The sequence below is a fragment of the Aptenodytes patagonicus genome, chromosome 11 (assembly GCF_965638725.1).
Source record: "Aptenodytes patagonicus chromosome 11, bAptPat1.pri.cur, whole genome shotgun sequence".
NCBI classification, from domain to species: Eukaryota; Metazoa; Chordata; class Aves; order Sphenisciformes; family Spheniscidae; genus Aptenodytes; species Aptenodytes patagonicus.
Genome location: NC_134959.1, coordinates 22,863,065 through 22,884,809, shown reverse-complemented (window position 1 = coordinate 22,884,809; position 21,745 = coordinate 22,863,065). Strand labels below are relative to the sequence as shown.

General features: G+C 55.7%; 1 protein-coding gene across 2 annotated transcripts in view; it reads left to right on the top strand.

The window, feature by feature from the left end:
• Positions 1-21,745, top strand: part of VAC14 (VAC14 component of PIKFYVE complex) — a 67,124-nt gene that overhangs the window by 16,169 nt on the left and 29,210 nt on the right. For both annotated transcript variants that reach the window (XM_076349461.1, XM_076349460.1), the window contains exons 11-13: positions 5,989-6,133; positions 6,440-6,505; positions 16,040-16,190. In XM_076349461.1, coding sequence (XP_076205576.1) covers positions 5,989-6,133; positions 6,440-6,505; positions 16,040-16,190 — 362 coding nt within the window. The remainder of the gene's footprint in view (positions 1-5,988; positions 6,134-6,439; positions 6,506-16,039; positions 16,191-21,745) is intronic.

Here is a 21,745-nt window from a genome sequence, read left to right as displayed (position 1 = left end):
GCTGTTGCTTTTTTGCACTCCTGCAAACCTCGCCTTAATGATGCCCTTAACTTTTTCGTCTCTTGAAACTACAGATCTTTTAATTTGCGCCTAGATTTCGTTTTATGACTGTTAAATGGTTTTCCCCGGCTTTCCTGTGATCGCTGCGTCCTGGCCCTGCTCAGCCCTTAAAGTTTAGCAGGTGCAGAATTGGGTGTGCGTAGGGCTGAAACTGGGAAGGGGAAGGAAAAGGAGAGGTGCTAAGTCCAGGAGGAGAAGTGATAACTGCATCTCTGTGCTGAAGAGCTTGCACCCGGGGGAGGAGAGGGAGTGAAGACCGAAGGGGGCAGAAGCAGGGAGAGCTGGAGTCACTTGGTCACAGTGTCACCGAGAGCCAGGAGGAGAACGGCTGCCCGAGCTGAAGCCGTCTGCCAGATCCCCAAGCACCAGGGAAAACCATCCGGGACAGCAGGCGAGACCCTTCGCGTCTCTGAGAGACCTGGTTTTACAGAGGGACTTGTTCTTGAGCCTTCCTAAACCCTTTTAAACGGGAGATGCCAGCCTTCGTCCTGGGGTTTACCTGCCCTGCAGCCCGTTTCCCCATCCTGTGTGATCTCTCTGCTGGCCCAGCGCTGGGACCTGGAAGATTTTCGCCGTGGCACCTGTTGTGGGGGACTGGCACGGGGTTGCGGGGCTGTACGTGGCCAACAGGAGCCCTGGACATCTGCCTGGTGCTCCGTCTATTGCTCAGGCTGTCTGGCTCGGCCCTGGAGCCGGAGGAAGGCGAGAGCTGGCACCTGTAGCCAGTTGCAGCCGTAATTCACACCAGGAAGCGGGCAGCTGCCTGCATGCTGAATGACCACTGGGTGTCAAGACAGGACCACAGGAAACCGTGGCGTTGCTTTGAAAAGCTGGAAAGCCTGCAAACGGAGGAAGCTGCAGCTGCCTTTTAAGATGAAGTCACTCCTTGCTTGTGTTTTTGTTCGGTTCCCCCCCCCCCCCCCCCCCCGCCTCCTGCTTCCCCCAGTCTCCCCCGGCGAGCGAGTGATGGAGCATGGCCCGGCGCCAGGCGTCCAGCTCTCACGCCCCCTTCTCCTGCCCTCCCCGCACGGACGTCTGCAGAGGGATAGCACTGCAGCAGCGGCGAAAGGAGGAGGACCTCGGTCAGCAGGGGCGGAGGAGCTCACGGCCCAGCGTCTGCAGAGGGACGTCTTCCATGAAGATGCCATCCAAGAAGATGACGAGGTCTGAATGCTCCATAGGTGGATGCTGGGCACGTTCCTATGGCCACAAACTGACATGCACACCCCCCCCCGCTCCTAAAACATCCTGCTGGCAATCCAAAATGCTTCCAGGGTAACTGCCAGCTTCCTGGTGGCATTCGCTAGGAAACGGGGACCGTGTCTGTGCTGAGACAGAAACTGGCTCCCGGGAGGACCTGGCTGTGCAGGGCTGGAGGGGCTGCGGGACTCCCCGTGCAGGTGGGGGTCCCCACTTCCAGCTTCTGCAAAAACCCTCATTGGAAGTGGAGCAGAACGGTGTTTCGGAGGCGCTGGATCCTTCCTGTGGCCTAGCTGACCCTGCCGATGCTGCGATCGCTGGTGTGAGCCCAGCTCAGGAAGGGGAGGTGGAAGTGCGGTGGCTGGAGCAGAGCCCGGGCTTCCTTCTGTCAGTCTGAGCTGCTGCAGGAGAAGATGCAGATGTCTGTCCTGCGTCGCTGGACCAGAACAGCTGGAAAGTGCCTTTTAGGCTCTTGCAACTGCATCGGTGTTTCAATACAAGACCTGGACGGTTTGAGACAACTTCCTAACCATGCTGCCGGGCGGGTGGTCAGGCACGGCTGGCAAGCGGTCGGCAGGGCTGCCTGGGTTTAGGTGCATGGCAGTTGGACAAGGGTGATGGGACCACGATCCCTCACCAAACTAGATAAGGGACATGGGGGCTTCAGAAGAGCCTTTGTGGTCCTTCCTGATGCAAGGAAGGCTTCTTGTTTTGGGTGGTGTTCAGCGACACACAGACATGTAAAGCTGCTTGTTGCTCTGCAGAAAGGGCAAACGGCTGCCACGTGGCTGAACTGCCCGAGTTTTAAACGTGGTAGTTAGGGCTTAGTGGAAAGCTAAAATTGCTGCTGCTTGTCTCGTGCTGGAAGTCGCCGTAGCTCCGTGCCTAGAGCCGGGCGCGCCTTGGGGGCGCAGTCGGTGAGCTGGGGAGCTCATCGAGGTGATGAACACTTGGGTGGAGGGTAGGGGTGGTGCTGGGTGCCCAGCAGCACCCAGGGGATGGTTGGCCGAAGGCAGCACGATGGCTTGCCTTGAGCTCATGCACCAAGCCTGCCTTGGAGTCCCATTCTCCAGCAGCTTGTCTGATGGAGCCTGCCTTGCTGCAGCTTTCGGGTCCAGGGTGTCCTCTTGGGGAGGCTCCTCCTGGCCCTCCTCTCCAGCCTGGAACGAGGAGACAGATTCCCTTCGCTGCTCCACTGCGCCATTGGGTGGATGGAGGGGGACCTCGGGCATTGCTGCCCCAGCCCTCGTCGCGGTGATCTACAGCTCGTTGGAGTGGATGCCTCTGCCTAGACCTTAGCCTCATCGCTTCCCTGGGAGATCAGCTTGCGCTGGTGCTGCGGGCACTTCCAGTACTTGGAAACTGAAGTAAGCAGAAGGAAGCCAAGAGTGCTGAAATGAGAGCGATGGAGGACGGGAAAGCAACAGCTTGTGGGACCAATAGCAGAGAGGAGCTATTTAGCTCCTGGCCGCTGGCTCAAGCCCGTTGAGCAGCACAGCTGCCAGCCCGTATGGGAGCTGCCCTTGTGACTTGGACCACAATGAAAGAACCTGGATATTTCCACCCTTGGCAAGGCCGCTTAAAGGCTAGAGCCTGGCCTAGACCTTAACCTTGTCTGAAAATGGGGTCAGGAAAGCAGCTGGGCCAGGCAGGAGGCCAGGAGGGAGATGACAGCTCAGGCATTGGCAGAGAAAAGGCGACTGCTGAGGAGAGAGATGGCAGAAGCCCTTGAAGAAAGGGCAGAAATGAGAAAATGAGTTGATAAGGGACATGGGGTGAAAAACATCGCTGTGGGTTGAATGCAGTGGGAAAGTGAGCTCTGTTCCCATGCTGGAGGATACTTTCTGAGATGGGAGACGTGCTTGGGGGGTGGATCTTCTGCCCCACCATTCAGCTTGAGCAAAGGGTACCAGTATCCAGAGGTGAGAGCCTGGTACAGCCCCCATCGTTGCTCAGTTTGCCCTAAAAACATGTTCTCGCCATCACAGGTGAACCACGGAGGCGGTGCCAGGGCCGCGTTCGTCCTCCGGAGGAGAATCTGGGGTAGTGGGTTAGATGGAAGCGATTGCATCTGACATCTGTCCTGCCGCAGATGCTGGCACTGGGAACCGGTGTGGCAGGCCCAGAGGATGGCATCAGCGCAATGCCATTACCGCTGCTCCCGCTCCGCACTGCCTGGGGATTAAGGAGAGCCAGGGCGAGCTGCGAGCCCGCTTGGGAGCTGCAGCCACGGCAACGCTCGCCGTGCTCGGCTGCTGCCTTCCCTCCGGAAAGGCGGCAGCCCACGGGAATCTCGTGCCGCTTCACCTCGGAGGCAGAGAAGCGTGGTCGGTGGGAGAATTTTAGCCAATTTCACATGTTCACCAAACCTCTTGCCTTTCAGGATGGTGCCCTGGTTTTGTGCTGAGTAAACGAGCTGCTTCTCCGCCGGCAACCCCCCTGAAAGGTTTATCTCGGCAGATGCGGGGAGAGGATAGCTGGCGAGGAGCTTTGCCCAGCCGCCATCCCTTTTAGCAGGAGCTGAGCCCGGCGGAGCCGCAGGGTGGTGGTACATGGCGTGGCCGGGGTCTGGCTGACTCGAGGTGAGCCCGGTGCTGCCAGCCACCTCCTGGGGTCACCTCGGGTGGATTTTGACTTGAGCCACCCAGGCTCTGCCCACAGCCCGCTCCCGTGCAGGTGCTGCATCGCTGGGGAGAGGGTTTTCATGAGTAACTTTGGTACAAGCCGGGCTGGAAATGGCTTGTTGCTGTGCTGGCAGCAGTCCGGCGTCTTCCTCTAACGATACCACCCCATGTCCTCCCCGCCTGCCTCACAGCAGCGCGGAGCTGGTGGATGTGACAGCGTCGAGGCCACCTCCGAACCGTCCGGCTTCATGCGCCGCTTCTCTGCACCGTCCTTTCAGCTGCCTCCCTCTGAAAACACACAATACTCTGAGGTTTTTTTCCCCCATCCTGCGCAGGCAATGCGTATTTTGGCATGGAGATGTAATCGGTTTGAGGATTCGTGCTCCTCTTCCATCGGGAGCCCTGTGCCGGGCGGGTGGCAGGCTGCGCTGCTGCAGCGGGAGCTCGTTTTGCAGGAAAACCAGATACGGGGCTGGTTCAGGCTGGCTTACATCGCCTGGGATGCTCCCCCCTTGGACATCCCCTCTCCCAAACTCCCCATGCTCAGGGTCCTTCCTTCCCCTTGGTTCTGCACGTCTGAGCGTTTGGCCCTCGGTGGTTGTTTGCAACATCAAAGCGAAACTTAGTCCAACTCAAAATGCAATTTGCAGACCCCAGCATCTGTTACGTGGGGCAGATGAAGCAGTCAGATGTCTGCAGGGCGGCGAGGGGCCGCAGCCTCCTCGTCTCACCCTTACAACATGTGTCCTGGGGAAGATCAAATCCTATTAACCCGCAGCTCTACTTGCAAATTATACCATGAGAAATCTGCTCCTTAGGATTTCTTAACAAACGAGATGCAGAGCAGCTCTGCACACGGCAGAAAAATCGGCAACAGTCTGGTCCAGCCTTGAATAATTCAGTAGCTTGGGTAGGACAGGAGTGACTTAGCTCTTCGATGCAGCTACCTCTTGGAGGTCTGCTTCAACCATCTCGGCTCCGACCATCTCAGGTCCAACCATCTCTCCTTAACCTGCGACAGGTACTTCCCACGTCCTTGCTGTTGAGGAGGTGGGAAACCATCAGGTAGACTTCAGGATCACAAACAGGACAAAAAACGCCGTAACATGACCTCTTCTGCGTTGGGGGTCTCCTGTCCCAGTGCAGGTCCCAACTATTCGGGGAAAAACTGGGGAGTTTTTCACCGTAGTAAGAGCTAAGGGTCTGCAGGCTGTCAATGTTATAAAAGAGGCAATGTCCTGGTGAACTAAGGGAGTTGTTTGCTTTCATCCTTGGTTGATGACCAAGAGTTATCCGCATCTTTTGGGATGGCTTTTGGGAAACAAGATGATGTTCTCAAGGCGGCCTCGTAGCAGAGAGCTGCATCCCAAAATCACTGCCAGCCAGGGCACCATCTGCAGTCCTCAGCACGAGTCTGCGGGGATTAGCGGAAACTGGATGTCCTCACCTGGTTGGGTGGCCCCAACTAGTGGAGTTTGAGGACACGTGGGGTTGATGTTCTCTGGAGATGTTTGAACTAGTAAAACTTGAATCGGAGTCTGAATGCGTTTTATGCGTCTTTGAACCCCAAACCTGGTGACTGCAATACGGACCAGTTTCTCGACACAGTCATGCTACTGGATTCATCTAGCGTGGTGTCTTGTCATGCGTAGGTACCAGCTGTTTTGGGAAAGTGGTAAACCTTGAAGCCTGGAAGATTTCTGTTGTTTCCAAAGCAAGTTTTTGGTGTGCTGCTGTATCTCTCATTGTGCTTCCCCATCTCGTAACGCCAGTCAGAAGCTACCTATGCCACATGGGCAAACCTGGCCGTGCCCAGCCATGACCCCGCAGGCTTGCAAGCCTGGAGCTTGCTTCCTGGCTGTCAGAACTCTTGAAGACTTGAGCACAGTTCTTGGGTTTGCCATGAGCAGATCTGGATGCACAGAATAAGAAGTGTGGGTGGCCAGGCTGAGTGGGGCAGGAGCAGGCCCAGGGGACAGCTGAGGTTTCTTAGGGTTTGAGCTGAGATGTTTGATGCAGCCCCTGGTGTGTGGTAGACCTCCCCGCTGTGGGAGGAGTGAGTTGGACATACAGCACTGAACCAGCCTCTCTCCTTTCCGTGCAGCTCCGAGAGGATCCAGGTGACCCTGAACCTGGATGGAATAGTTCAGGTGCTGGACTGCCACCTTCATGACACGTCCATTGGGATGATGACCAGAATTGCAGTCCTGAAATGGCTCTACCACTTGTACATCAAGACTCCTCGTAAGGTAGGTCAGGGACTCGGCACGTGAGCCTACTGCTTCCTCCGTGGGACTGAGCTTGTCCGCTCCCAGCCTGCTCCTTGCCTTTGAATTGGCTGTAATTATCTTGGTTAGCATTGCGACCAAGTGTCCACCTGCCTTTTCTGAGAAGGCTTTGGCTGCTGGATACCCAGTAGCTTAAGGAAGAAGAGCTCTCCAGCTCAGATGGAAAATGCTGGTGAAGCTTTTGGCAGCCTCCCCTGGGGTGAGAGGTCCTGTGGCAGGGACTGACCAGGCCTACAGGACTGATGCCGTCCGTCTTTCTGGTTCTAGATGTTCCGACACACCGACAGCCTCTTCCCCATCTTGCTGCGGACCCTCTCAGACGAGTCAGATGAGGTAAGTGCTGCAAAAGTCCTCCTGAAAGCTTACTGTCCCCACATCTAGCTGGGCTTTGGATTTTTTGGGTTGAACCGAGGGATTTTGTGAGGCTTGGCCAGTGTTGGCACTGGGGAGTTTAACCCTGTGGGCTAGACTGAAGAAGACCCAGTGCAGAGCCTTGCAGGTAGCTGCCCAGCTGAAAGCCCTGCTGTCTCCATTAGGCTGGTGTGTTTGGGACCTTCTGTCTGTATAAACCTTCTTCTCCATCTCTGAGAGTTGATCCATCAAAGCCAACTCCTAAAAATCCTTTTTGCCTGCCTGGGAAGACAGCTGGGGCTTCAGGTCCCAGAGCTGACGTCTTTCCCATGGGGCTGGGTCGTGGTCAGATCCTTGGTGAGTGGGAGTTCGGGCGCCTTGCAGCAGCTCTGTAGGGGTGCGAGGAGGGTTGTGTCCAGCCGGCACTGCAAAATCTGAGTCGTGAGGCGGTTAAGCAGCACCCGCCGCTGGCAGGGCAGCGTCAGCATTGCCTGGTGGGGCTGCAGTAGATGCCCAGTGGCGTCAGGTTGGCTGGGAACCGCTCGGCTTGGAAGCGAGCAAAGAAAATCGGGCAGCGATGAGTGAGCCAGCTTGCTCTGCCTTCGCTCTCCTGCCTGCGCCTCGCCCTCCCAGTGCAGTGCTCTTCATCTCCCGCGCTGCTCCCTTCCCGAGGTGCTGCACCATTTTCCCATTTCCTTGTCCTTCTTCCTCAACCCTCTTCTCTGGTTCCAGTCATCTCAATTTTGCCATCTTTGTTGTCTTCTCCCCCTCTCCGTTGCACCCTGGAGCATTTCTAGTGCTTGGGTGGGAGGCTGGCAGCTTCGGCACACAGCTGGCCCGGGCACTGGTAGCACTTCTACCATCAGCTGGATACCTCTTGCCCAGAGCTGCGAGTGATCCGGCTGTTTTTTTGGGCCAGACCTTCCTCGTGGAATAAAAACCGTGCGCTATCTGCTTTGCCTTACCCGCTCAGGGCATCAAACCCCAAACCCGCAATAACTCCCCGCGTGCGAGGGGGTTAGTAAGAGAGAAGGGAAGGGAATAAGCAAGCGAGGGAATGACTTGCGCTTGCAAAGGCAAGCGACTGCCTGGCCATTTTCCATACCCTGCTGCTTACGATGCAAACCTTTCCAAAAGAGTCCCCAAGCACACATCTGCCTTTGCAATGCTCTAGAAAGCCTGCATCTTGCAGATAGTCTCTCCAGCTTGGCAGGAGATCGCAGTGAGTCATGTTGCAATTACACTGCTTATTAATATTTGAAAAAAGCAGTGAAGAAAGGACCCTGGTGATGCATTTCCTCCATGTGACATAACTGGGAATGGCTCAAAAGTAATTTTAAGCTGATTTATTTAATCCTGTCTTCTATTTATTTAAATGTTTGGAGTTGGTTTTGGTTTTGTTTTTTTTTTTTAAGGAAATCCATAGACGAGTCAATCCATTAAACACCACTGCTCAGCTGGCTCTCAACCAGATTTGCTGCTCTCTGCAGAGGAAATAGAAATGACCGAAATAGTAGGGGGTTTTTGAGCTGGGCATTTTTGGGAACGATGAAGACAGATTGAGCTAGCTAACCTGCAGTGTCAATGCCTATTAGAAGAGGAGACGCGGGGTGCTCTCTTAGCCATTACTCCCTGCTCGGTACAGTATTTGTATGCACGTTCGTGTTGTCCTAGAGTAGATCGGGATCCCCAGAAGCTCTTGGTTAACGGGCTGGGGATCGCTGGGTTAGCGTGGGGTCCTGTGTGAGCTTCCCCATCAGTTCTCTGACGGGGGAGCATCTCTCTCCCCTTTCCAGGTTAGGGCTCCATGCATTGTGTGGCGCAGCGCAGGGGGTACACACGTTTGCAGGGTTTTTTTGCTGTCTTCATCCTGCGATGCTGCCCTCCCCAAGGGAACCTGGCTGGGCAGCAGTGCCGGGACCATCTTTCTTCCCAGCAAGGCTGAACATCCTTTTACAGTGCCTGCAGAGCCCCTGGCCCCCCGTGCTGTCGCTCTCCTGATGCACCCTGAAGCTGTCCTGGAGCAGCTGTTTCTCACTAGCTTGTCACCAAAGGAGAATATGGCTTTGGAGGGTCAGTGCTAGTCAGGGCTTTGCATCAAACTGAAAGACCATGCTCAGGCACCTTATTTTTAAGGTCTGGTCTTGCTGAGCTGCTCAGAGTAGTCTCTCTGTGCACTTGCCATAAATAATCAAGCCCAAAGCAAGGAGAGACTCATGCTGGATGGAGCCGGATCCATGCCCTTTAAGTTGTCACGCCTGTTTTTATCCTTAAAGTAGCACAAGGTGTTGCACCACCTCCACCGTGCTGAACAGGGGCCAGTATCTCATGATGCATCTGCGGCGTCCTGAGTCATCTCTGCCTTCTCTCCTGTTCCCCTTCCTACCCAGTTCCCCTGCGCCAGTAAAGAAATGGTCAAGAGACCTAGTTAAGATTCACAAAGGCAGCGCGGAGAAGTTGGAGCGGAGAAGTTGGAGCGAAGCTGAAGCAAGCAGTTCCCTTTGATATGTAGACAAGTCGGGATACAAGGATTCCTGGCTGTCAGATGCTGTACTGCTGCACTGCGTCACCTCGTGCCGGTTCCCGTGTTTCCCCGGCAGGGAGATGCTCCGTCCCGCATTTGAGACCTGGTTTTGAAGGCTTTAAAAGCCCTGGTTAAAATTTGAAGTCCTTAAAAACTTTCTTACAGCTCCAAGACTAACAGGATCCTGCTGGGAGTGAGTTTTTCTGCACAAACTGCTCCTTTCGTCGGTGCAAGTCTCGCAGCCCTGACACCTGGTTGAAGAATTGATGTTAGAAAAGGTGAAAAGCCAAAGCCCAAGCGCCCTTTGGGAGCAGTGGGTTGGACCTATCCACCCACAGGTTAAAAGCACCGCTGCTGGAAGGCACTGCTGAAAGGAAGAGCTGCTCTTTGGGTCATCTCCCTCTGCAAGCTCCTGATGCAAAAGCAGCTTCAGTTCCCTGGGTCCTTCCCGGCTGGACCCAGGTGCTGAGTTCAGGTGGACACAACAGGCGGTGAGGGCGTCTCTGAGAAAACTGTGAAGCAGTGACACTGCTGGATTTCTTTCTTTGCTTTGTTTTCCTTTCTCCGGCTCCAAAATGGAGTTGTTTCTTTACGGCTGAACGTGTTCCTGTTTCCTTATCTGCTCCTCTCAATCTTGCTGGGGGTTGGAAGTTGTGCTGGGACTTTTGTCTGACTCATGCAGGAATGACGCATGAGGTGGTGCTGGTGTCTGATGTGAAGCAGGATAGGCTCCGGCTTCCTCTCAGCTCTGCTAATGTGAAAACCTACCTGCGTTTATGCAGTGGCCAGGCAAGGCTTTGAATACAGCAAGAAGATCCAAACGGTTTCTTAGCTTGCTGTTTGCAGCTGTATCTCCTCGAGCATCCTTAGGAGTCTCCTCCTGGCACCGGACAAGAGTTGGTACGCTTCCCTAGAGAGGGTTAGCTGAGCCTGGGCTACCACTGCCTGCGGAGGTAGCGATGGACTTGAACGTCTGCGTGACCTTCAAGCCAACTTCTCCATGACGAGCTGAAACATTTTGCCCCTCTCTTGGGTTTCTAGTATTAAACTAGGAGAGGAGGAACCCCAGGTATGGTGGTATACTGATATTCATCTCTCTCCTGTACTGTTAAGTCCTGAACCCCTCCTGCACGTCCTGCTGCAGCACCGCAGGGTTTCGAAGCCCAGGTCTCTGCCCTGCTCTCTGAGCTGTGCTGTCGTGCTAAATCCTGGCGAACTTCTCCCATCGCACCCGATTCCCAGTACAATGAAGCTGAACAAAAGCTTGTGCCAAAGCGAATAGCTGTCTTAGCGTGGTTTAGTTTGGAGCTTTGCTCTGTTGGTTTTAGAGCCATTGTGCTCCAGCTCCCAGCCTTTAATTCACCACGGCCGAAATATTGTGACCCCATGCGAAGCAGAGGGTGTAAGCTAAAGACTGCGCAGAGGAGAACTCTAATGTAGGTGTGCCTAGCGTTTATTTTAATTTTTTTTGGTGGTAAAGCTTCTCTGGAGAGAGATTCAAAGCTACAAGGTACCGAAGCAGGGAAGCTACTCGTTTTCAAGAGGGAAGTTACACTGAGGGTGAGCTTAGGACTGAAATGGTGGGGTGCAGAGAGAGGTATATAATTTCAGTTGGATGGTGGAAAATGTGGTCAGCCCAGCTTGCCGTACGTGGAAGCAGCCCCTAGGCAGAAGTCTCAAAGCAGGGTGGGGCGATACTTTCTCCAAGGACTCGAGGCATTGCAAGGGCACTGGGTTGAAAGATAATCTGTGCGCTGCATCGTGCAGGAATAGGAAGTTTCTCGGGGGGAGCGCGATCCACAGGGAGCTTCTTGGCTCAGCACCAGTTCCGGACCGTAATTGCATGGCTTGCGTATACGTATGCATATACAGTTTATATGTATACCGAACAGCTAGTGGTAAACCGGCAGTCTGGGCTCAAGGTGGTGCTTGTAGCGCTCCTGGGTTGAAATCACAGAGCAGATTAAAACCACAGAAAACCTGTCTGCCGCGGAGGACAGGCAATCCCTGTCCCGGGGAGCTGGCTCGGGGTGGGTCCAGGGTGGGATGAAGGTGTAGAATGAGAGATTTGGTGAGCTTGGCTTTGGGTGCCTGGCTCCCCGGGGTGCGGAGGGGAGGTGCTGGATGGGAGACAGGGTAGCAAATAAAAACAAACCCTTTGCCCATCATTAGCTCTGGGACTCTGGGTGCTGAATTTGAAGGGGTTGCAGGCATCCAGCCCCCCCCCCCCCCCCGCAGCGTGGCCCGGCTGCGGCTTCCTCCAGCCCCATCCCGCTGGCTGGACCTGTCCTGCCTCCTTCCCTGCCCTCTAATGCATGAAGAAATCCCTCCTTGGCATCCCGCCCTGCGACTGGCATCAGGTGGCGTGTTAAGCTCCCCGGACGCTAATTAAACACATTTAAAGAGGTGTTCTGAGCTGTGACAGCGCTCGTGCTCCTGCCGCTCGGGGTGCTGCAGGCCTGGCCCTCACGTGCCCGCAGCAGGGACAAATGGGGGATTTGCAAAAGCGGGAGGGAGGACGGGGAGTTTTCAGGTTGCAGCTTGGTTTCGGGTGGTTGTGGCCGTATTACCAAGTGACCCCCCCCCCCACCATGGCCTGCTGTATTCGCTGATGCTGTGAGCATGTGTTAGCACGACCTGGCAGGATCTGCCCTGGGGAGGAGAGGAGAAGCCCCCAGCCCCGCTGCCTTCCCTCTGCTCCCCATCCCCTCCCAGCCACGGGCTGAAATCCAGTGGCTGTAAAGGGGAAAAAAAAGGTCTTGGCAAGATCAGAGGATAAAAGTTGCTGTGCCGGGGACCTGAAAAGAGGTCCGGTTAAATTGGTGTGGGAAGATTAATGGTGTTTTTTCTTTTCTTTTTCTGTCTTTAAAGCCGGTGGACGCGGGGGGGGGGGCACGCAAGTTTGCTTTTCACACCGTGTGTGTCTGGGGCTCGGCCAGCCTAGCTGCTGGCCGCTCTGGGCTCTGGGACTGCCTGCCCATGCTCGCCTCCCCTCCCCTGGCTACGGCTAAAAGGCTTAGAGGGGGGAAAAAAAAATAAAACAAAATAAATGAAGCCCTCTGGGGAAGCCTCGGTGCACGCTGCGGCGGCGAGGGGCTGCATTGGAGTGGTGGAGCAGGAGGAAGCACCCAGCAGCAGCCTCGGCTTTCCTGGTCCCCACCGGGTCGCTCCTCCACCCCACTACCTTGCTGATCCTGGTAATGCCGTGGGGTTTTCCACAGCCACCCTGATCCCCTGATCAAACAGTCCCCGTTGAAGAAGTGCTTTGCAGCTCTTAATCTTCCTGTTCTCCATCTTGGTAGCATCTTGCTTCAGCTGGATTCCCATCTTCTCCTTGGCAAGAATAACCTTGTCCCTGGTGTCGTGTGCCCCGTTTCATTGCCCTGGGACATCCGAGGCCGTGAGCACTTCCCCGCTGCACACAGGCATTTTGATCTTTTCTTTTTTTATTTTTTTTTTTAAACTTTTCCATAAATACCAGCAAGGACAGCATCTTCAGGAGCTCAGTCCCTATCCCCGCCATCCTGTGTACCCCAGGAGCTGCTGCTGCAGCCTGCCCTGGTGTCCTGGTAGTCAGCATGTGCTGCGGGGTGCCAAGTCTTGCTCCCCAGGGGTCTGCAGCGGATTTGGGGTCACCTCCCCTTCCTCTGCAACGGGCCAGGGCCAGCCCAGCATTTTGGCCAGAGGCAAAGTCCTCCCCAGGAGCATCAAGGTGATGCTTTGCAGGTGGGAGGTGCATCCATCCACCACGTGCCATTCGGGGCCTGCTTTTCCCCTGCGCCACCGACGGTAGAGCTGGTCTCGGCTCCGTTCAACCAGAACAAGCGGCAAATTAACCTGACCTAGATCTGGAGAAGCCGGAGAGACCGACAGTTTCGTGTGCCCTCAAAATCTGTGCTCTGGAGGCAATACAGGGAGAAATCTTGCCTATTCCCAGGGAGGAGAAATAGCTGCTTATTTATAACAGCTTATTTATAACTGTCTGATAACCTGCTCCTCGTCCCCGGGCCGTGCAAAGAGCTTGCCCTCCCCCATGCTGCTCTTCGTCCCCCGTGCTGGGAACGGCTTGCGGCATCGGCCGGGTCTCCCCATCCATCACGATGCTGCCTCCCCTGCTCCTTCCAATTCACGCTAACCAGCCCCACGCTCGCCCGGAGCAGGGGCACACCGCCCTACATCTCATCACCGCTGGGAAACCTTCACAGAAATCCCTTCTTGGGCCAGGAAAACGTCCACGGTGGCTGCTCCTCCAGGCTGGCCGTTGGGATCGCGCCCTCGCCCGGCAGCTGGGAACGGCTCCGGCCCTTGTGCTCCAGCACTGTCAGGTCCGACGGCCGCTCGGCTCCTGACGGATGGGACCTGCTCGCTCCTGGCGCAGCCGGCCCGTTGCCATGGTAATGGCAGGATATTGCTTTCTTACAGCCTCCTCGCTCGCACAAAGCCAGCCACCGGCTCCAGCTTTGCTTAGCGCAGGGATGTGCAGCGCATACCAAGCGCTCCTGCCTTTCCTCCGTCCCTGGCTGGGAACCCACTCCGGAGCGTGCGGGGAAGAAGCAGCAGGAGCCGGAGCTCCCTGCCTCTTTCCCACGGCTGGAAAACCTCAGGTCTTCTGGGCCACCTGCTCCTCCTCTTCCTCCAGGTGCTTGTGCACCCGTCCCTCCTGCTTCTTATTTCCTCCATGTTTTTCAATTGCAAAATCCAGCCCATGCTCCTTTTTCCACCTCCTGCCTGTGACCTACACGGCTGGCTTGGGGGGACACCCCTTAACCTCTCCAAAGCTCGAGAGGTCCAGCCATGTCCTCGGTGGTGCCGATCGCTGCTGGCCAGGCAGCCTGGCCAGAGCATCCCGAGCCCAAGCAGCATCTCGGAGATGGGGCTCAGCACACGGCTCTGGGAGGTTGGATCAAGGATCCGACCTCACGGGATAAGACATGGCTCTAAATGCTTTGGGAGGCAGCGGGGGTGATTTTTGCCCAGCCCAGGGTCTTGGTCCCGTTTCCTGACGCTGCGGGAGCTGCTGCTGAAGTCTACGCTGGACGATAGCCCAAGCGTTTGGCTGGATGGGTGGGCTCTAGGGGGAGATCTTGGCAGCAGCAAATGCAGCAGGGTGGCAATCGCGGGCGGCTGGTTCGCGCGGTACACCAGCCATGTGTTGATGCGGCCTTGGCATGGTAGGATACCTCATCCCGGTTGTGTTGGCACGCGTGCTGGGTTTGGCAAAATCAGTAGCGTGAACAAGAGTCCCGGCTCTCACCTGCCTGCCAGCCCCGGTAGCCAAGCCCTGAGTCTCTTTGCCAGTTTTAGCCAAAGACAATAGACTTGGAAACCTCCATGGGTGTTATTTCCCCAGCTGTGAGAGCTGGAGACCCCGCTCGAAGGCTGCAAGTTCAGCTGAGCCATGTGATTAGCCCCCAGAGAATCTACGTAGGGCTTCAGGAGACCAGGCGTCGTGAGCTCTGCTCGGGGGCATCCTCCGCTTGAAACGAAACACCATCAGCGTTGCTTTGTCTGAGCCACCGATGCTTGAAAGCCCTGCAAAGCCAAGCGGAGAGGGAGGAACAAGGTCTTCCCTCTGCCGAGGACCATAGCATCGCTTCCCTGGAAGAGGAGGAAGGCTGGCGATGGCAGTGATGCCCCATGGTGGCAACGAGGTCCCATCCTTGACAGCATCACGGAGGTGCCATATTCTTCGGGGACAGCAGCATCATAGCTCCCCATTGCACAAGCTGTTATTATCTTACGTTTTTTCATCCCCAGAGGAGCTGTGGGCTGGGACTTAATCATGTTTATAGGCACAGGGTCTTCCCAAGCCTGCCGAGAGCCTCGTGGTGCCCGCGGCAGGCTGCTTCCCCACGGCCAGCTCTGCACTGAAGCCTGGGCACCTCGCTGCCTGCTCAAAGGCTGCTGGGGGCTTAAAAATCAGCCCTAATTAAAAAAAAAAAACAAAACAGCTTAAGATATCTGCAACAGAGAAACCCAGGGGCTCCTCTTTCTGATTCTCAGGGGTCGTATTTTCAAGTTCTGCATGATCAAAAAAAGACGTGATTGGCTTTTTTTTCAGGGGTAAGGGTTCTTTTTGGTAGCTCAGAAGCTAAAACTTCCATATAACTGCAGCTCCTCGACAAGATGCCTTGTGAGAACACGTGGAAAGCCTGGGATGCTGTGCTTGTGGGCAAGGGCTGGTTGGGGATGTGCTATGCTGGATGCTGGTGGGTTAGACGTGGCAATCGACCCTTTTTGGCAGCCTTTCTGCTCCGCACAGCCCTGCTACGCTCAGAGCGTCAGGGACGGCTGATGAAACATCTAGACCCAAGGACATTTGAATGAAGGGGGACCCAAAATAGCCTGAGACATGAGAAGGGTTGAGGACGAAAAAAAAAAAACCCACCCTGTAATAACTTCTCCAGAAATGCTATATATAGACTAATTCAGCCACTTCTGGAAGGTAAGAGCTATGAAATCCAAATGGCAGCTCTGCCTCGACGTCCTGAGCGCAGGCAGCCGAGCCTGCTCTCAGATGCTGCCCTGAACGGGGCGAGCTGGGGGCGCGGGGGGGCAGGCAGTCAGACTGATGTTTGCCCCTGAGAGCATCCCCATGCTCTTGCTGGGGTTGTCCCAATCTGTGGTTATGAAGAGGAGCGGGGAAGCAAAACCCAGACCTCCCAAAGTGGGAAGAGGGAGAAGGAAGCCCTGCTCCTGGTTGCATAAATTAGATTTAATTTCACATGCTCCCTTGGGACTCACAGAACAGAAACTGGGGGGTTTTATTCCCCTTTTCTCTTTCCTGCCCCATCCCCTCTGCAATCATTTGAAATTTCCACTTTGAACTTCATAGGTAGTCCTCTTTTCCCTACACTTTTCTTGATGCACGGGGATTTGGTGTTGGCTTCCCATCTCGCCCTCTCCGGCCGTGGGTTTGGAAAGGAAAGCTCACGCCGCCGGCTGCCTCCGCCCCCGTGCGTGCTCACCCCACGCCGTCCCTCTCTCCACAGGTTATCCTGAAGGACCTGGAAGTGCTGGCCGAGATCGCTTCTTCCCCGGCGGGACAGACGGAGGGTCACGGGCCCTCCGACGGCTCCGATGTGCGACCTGGCCCGGTGGAGCTTCACGTCCCGGCCAGGGCCGGCCAGCTGAGCTCTTCTGGTGAGTGCTGCAGCTCCGTGCCTCCCCGCTCCCTGGTCTCACTTGATGCTCGGTGGCACCGATGAGATTTGCTCGGGCAGAAGGAGAAGCCTCTCTTGCAGTAATAAATCAATACATCCATCCCCACCCGGCATCGCTTGGGGATCGAGTCTGCCGTGGCGCAGACCAGGGGGCTGCTTTTATTTTTATTGCTCTTTTCCTGTAGCTCATATTTTGGGGATTTAGGACCCTTGTTTAGCAGCAGGACGCTGCAGAAGCCAGTGTGGAGGAAGGTCATTATTGTCCTGTTTTTTATGGGACCTTGGGTGCCAGCCTCTTCTCTCCTTGTAAAAGTTTTCAGAGCCTCTGAAAGCAGCTCAGGACGCGAGGCTGGCTGCAAGCCAGGGTGTCCGAAACATAGACGGATCTGCAGAGGGTTCAGTCTGTGCCCGTGTTGCCTGTTCAAGGCTGCCCACATTGACAATGAACTGCTACGGTGCTCCGAGTGTCGGGTAGGACCTCAGAAGAGAGATGAAGAGGGACAATCCTATTTTCTGGAGACTTGAGGGATAAAAAAAAAAACCCCTTTCGTTAATCATCCTGGCACATCGGGAAGTTTTTTCCACCTTCCCTTGTCTGTGGCTCATCCTTTGCAGTTGCTTGGCTGCCCCTTCTCCTCTGCTGCTGCTATTTAAGGGCCTCCCTGTTGTACTCCCCAGGCCAGGTCGTCCCAGCCAAAAGCACGTTTCACGGCAGCTTTGGATTGCAACCCGAGCGCGGAGCCAAGGCTGCCTCTCCCTGCGCGGGATGCAGCCACGGGGCCTTGCAAAATCACCGCCGGAGAGGGAGGCTTTGCTTTCCGCTCCCCAGGCTTTGTTTTCTCTGAAAATCCCAGATCACTCGCCCCTCCCTGGGCTTAGAAAGGTCTGCACCAGCAACCAGCTCAGGTTTTGGGTTGTTCGGGTGGGCTGTTTTTTGGGGTTTTTTTTTGCAGATCTACCTGTTTCACGCTGGCAGCCGTAGCCAGGCTCCGCGACGGAGGGGTGGGGGCTGCAATGCTGGCGACCTCCCCAGGCAAGTCGCATCCATCCTCCCTGTGTCAGAAGTGGGACTGCCTGGGTGGAGCAGCTCCTGCGGTGCTGGCCAAGCGGCTGAGGAGCTGCAGTTCAGCTCACACTGATGGTTGTCTGAGGTTTCCTTCCTTGTGGATGATCTAAAAATAGCAGGCTGGATGGCGTGGATCCTAACGGCTGCCGTGGCCCCTGTTAGCTATCTGGAAGAGTAACTTGGCTTCGTTTATTCAATGTAACGTTTGAAAAGAGTCTGGCTCTCCCCACGTTGAGCAGATCTGCTGGAGCAGGAGCTCCCGTTGCCCCAGCGTGGGGCAACTTGCCCCCACGCAGGTCCTAACGGGCTCTGGCTTCCTCACCTACTTACCTCTTCCTTGCAATGCACCAGAAAATTGTTTCTTTGGAAATTTATTTGGGGCTGAGCTTTGCAGGGTGGTTGGCTTTCACCCAAAGGCAGATGTTTTTGGGGAGGGGAAAAGGAGCCGGTTCGTTGGCCTCAGCCGTTTAGCGTGGAGGGACGTGGCCCTGGTCCCGTCTGGCTCTGACCACCCAGGGCTGAGAGTGGATCGGCTGCTGGGCTCCGGCTCCCGGGGAAATGAGGGGTCACAGCTGGGCCAGGACCCTCCTGGATTACACCTGGAAAAGCGGATGCTCTTGGAAAAGACTCTTTTTGTTGGAGGGTTGTTTTGGGGGGAGCTTTTTTTGGAGTGGGAGGGTGGCTAGTAGAAATCCCTGCGCCTGCATGGCCCCGGGGTAGTGATGTACAGTGAGAGCGAGTGAACCCAAACTCTGCCCTGCAGGCTGATGCGTTTGTGAGCACAGCCCTTCCCAGGCAAAAATCATGAGGTGCTGGCACCCAAGAGGGAGCGTACCCCTTCTGGGGTCACTGGTTTTGTACTGGGATGTATGGGAGTGTTCCCCAAGCACACCTCCCCGGCTAGCGCACCCTGGCTGGGACAGCGCTTTCTCGGTGGTAGGATGCTATTGCACCGTTGGAGGGGAGGCTGCAGGGTGCCAGCGCTTCTCCTCGGGGTTAAATCGCTCCATTCCCTTCATCACACTTTAGACCGAGATGCCGTCGGAGCTGGCAGTGGGAGGAGAGCTGCGCTGGCTGAGCCATCTCAGGTCCGCTCCTCTCCTACCTCTGAGGCCCATCTGAGCGTGCAGTTGGTGGCTTTGCAGGCAAACGAGTATGGGCACCCTTAAAACCCTTGAGCTCGCACCAGGTTTCCATGCTGCGCTCTCCATCCCGGCGCTCCAGGCTTTGCCACCCGAGCAGCGAGGGGAGGCGGAAGGGGCCGGTGACCCCGCAGTCTTCCCCCTGCTTCCTCTCGCTCCCTTTCTTCCCTCGGGATGTGTTTATGCAGTTGTTTCCCTGCCATTGAGTTCGGTTTCCTTCAGATGCTGGTTGATTAGTCAGGAAAGCCGTGTCCCACTTCCGCAGCCCGTTCCCAGCTCCAGTTTTTATTTAGCTGCTTTGTTCTCCAGTTACGTAAGGTCAGCTGCCCTCGACGCCTTCTCCAAACACAATGAGTCGGGGCCAGCCCAGCCCAGCACCCCCCGGGAGACCTGACATCTCTCCTCCCGACCTGCTCCGGCTGCCCCGGGAGAGGGTGGCTGGGTGCTGACCTCTGTGAGTCTGTCCTTGGTTATCTTCTGCCCACTTTTCAGGGACGAGGTCTGCAGGGCTGTGCCCAAGAGCTCCCCGTTCCTTGGGGTGATGGTGCAAGCACCCATCAGGTTTGTACAATGGGAATCCAGCCGTCTGCTGTACTTTGCCAACCATGTAAAGTTGGGACAAGTAGCAGATGACCCGAGAGTGGGTGTCACCAAGGCCAGCAGGTCGAGGGAGGGGATTCTGCCCCTCTGCTCTGCCCTGGTGAGACCCCCCCTGGAGCACTGCCTCCAGCTCTGGAGCCCTCGGTACAGGAAAGACACGGACCTGCTGGAGCGGGTCCAGAAGAGGGCCACGAAAATGATCAGGGGGATGGAACACCTCTGCTATGAAGAAAGGCTGAGAGAGTTGGGGTTGTTCAGCCTGGAGAAGAGAAGGCTCCGGGGAGACCTTATTGCAGCCTGTCAGTACTTAAAGGGGGCTTCTAAAAAAGATGGGGACAAACTTTTTAGCAGGACAAGGGGGACCTTGTTGCGACAGGACAAGGGGGAATGGCTTTAAACTAAAGGGGGGGAGATATAGACTAGATATAAGGAAGAAATGTTTTACGCTGAGGGTGGTGAAGCACTGGCCCAGGTTGCCCAGAGAGGTGGTGGATGCCCCATCCCTGGAACCATTCCAGGTCAGGCTGGACGGGGCTCTGAGCAACCTGATCTAGTTGAAGATGTCCCTGCCCACAGCAGGGGGGTTGGACTAGATGGCCTTTAGAGGTCCCTGCCAACCCAAACTGTTCCATGATTCTGTGGTAGCATAGGTGCAAGCCCTCCAGCCTAGTCTCCAGCTCTGTTCTGCATTGGAGGAGAAAGCCCCCTCCAAAAGGATGCCGATACCATCTGCCGCCTCGTACAGGGTAGCTCTTTGCACGCATCTCTTCCTTCCTTTCTCCGCAGCTTTGTGAGAAGAAGCAGTTATGACCCTTTGTTTCACAGGAGGCACTTTCCTCTCCGACTCAGTGCGGTCTCTCCTGCCTGGCTTCCTGCTGGAGGTCACGGGGATGGTGGCGAACCCTCTGAGCACCTCACGCTATAGGATGTTTACCGGGAGGCTGACTCCATATGTGGGTGCGCTAACACGCCCGAGGTCATTGGTTTCCACCGGCAGTCCGTGGATATGCCAGGAGTCAGTCGGTAACTCCGGAGGAGGCCGCTAAAAGTCCCTGAGAAACGTAGTCTGTTGAGTTCGGACCTGCTGTATCCTCACTGGAGAATGTGCAGCGCTCCAGAGCCTGGACCGAACTTGATAACGTGCTGTGGTAGGGGTTTCCTATCGACACCTTTTTGAGGGATTTTTGTTCTCAGTGAGCCAAACCGCTCCCTTTACGTTGTCTGTCGCTTCATTTGTGTGATCACAGATCTGCAGAGATGGCAGTGTAGGACAAGGTCCCACCTCCAAATGGTCTGGAAAACATTAGGGCGGCCTCTGAAAACACCGGGCGAGAGTCTGTAGGGTGCAGGGGGTCCGTGAAAGGTAGGAAAGAAAAGCTGGGCTGTTGTTAGATGGCTCAGATTTGCTAGACTGGCAAGGATAAAAGGGAAAACCCTCCATACCCATCGTCTCCGCAGAAGGCAAGGAGACAGCCGATGTTGCACAAGGGACCGCTTGCTCTCGAAGGAGCCAGTTTCCAACAGCTTTCACAGGATCAGGAGTGCGACAGCAGGGAGCAGGGGAGCCAAGCAAGCAAGAGAGGAGAGACCTGTTGCTCCTGAGTGCTCTGAGCTCAGCGCTCTGGTTCCTGATGGTTGGTGGCTCTGCCATCTCCTTCCCTACCGGCATGGAGCTGTGCAAGAGGGGTTGACTTTCAAAAACGCTCTTCTGCCTCTTGGAGAGGAGGGGAATTAGAAGAAAAGGGTGATTTGGATTTTTTCCTGGATGCTCCGCAACAATGGTGCTAGGATGCCGTGGAAAACCCCAGGGGAGACCATCCAGGCCGTAGCCGTAATTCACCTGGCACGCCTTCAGGTTTAGATCCTTCCTGAGACGGTTACAGCTCATGGCTGGCCAGAAAGGTTGGGGATTCCCAAATAAAAGCTGGGATTACTGGTCTGTAGGGGCTGACGCAGGAGAAGTCAATGGTGTAGATAGGATCAGTCCTAGCCAAACACCCCCTGTGTAGTTACTTTGCTGGTCTGCCTCAGTTTCCCCAAGATGTTGCAAGGAATATTGGTGCAGAAATGGCCTGGCAAAGCCCGTTGCTGCTCATTCCTGCTTGCAGGTTGTCTTCTCTATGTTTCACCTTCCCTTGCAGCAGCCTCAGCCTGCTCTAAACTCACCACCAAGCTTCACTGCTCCCGTTTTTGCAGCTCTGCTGGGTATTTTCTTCTCCTGTACGTTGTCTGAGCCATACCCCTGCTGCATTTTTGCATATTGATTTACCTTAACAAAGAAAAACGAGCTAGTAGTGGACTCCCATCCTTCCTAGGAAACCCATCAGCACTATCGTTGCCTGCTGCCTTCCTCCAAGGCAGGCACAAGCACAGACCCTGAGTGGGAGCGGGGGGATCCAGTGGATCAGTGCAGCAAAAGCCTCACTTGGTATCAAAATATGTACCCCGGCCCGTCTGGGGACCCCCTTTCTGGCGAGATGCTGAAGTCTCGGGAATTGCAAACCCACGGCTCTTTAGCCAGGTAGGAAGGGGAGAAGCATCCGTGTGCCCGAGCAGCCCTGCAAAAGCAGGCTGAGCACAGCCCGCGGCCGTGCAATCCATAATTTTGGTGGTTTTATTTCCTCAGCAGCATCCTGCGCTCTGGAAAGGGGAGAGCGGAGGTTTTGCAGAGCCCAGCTGAGCTGCTGACACGTTCGCATCTGTTTCCAGCTACGCCCTGCGCCGGGT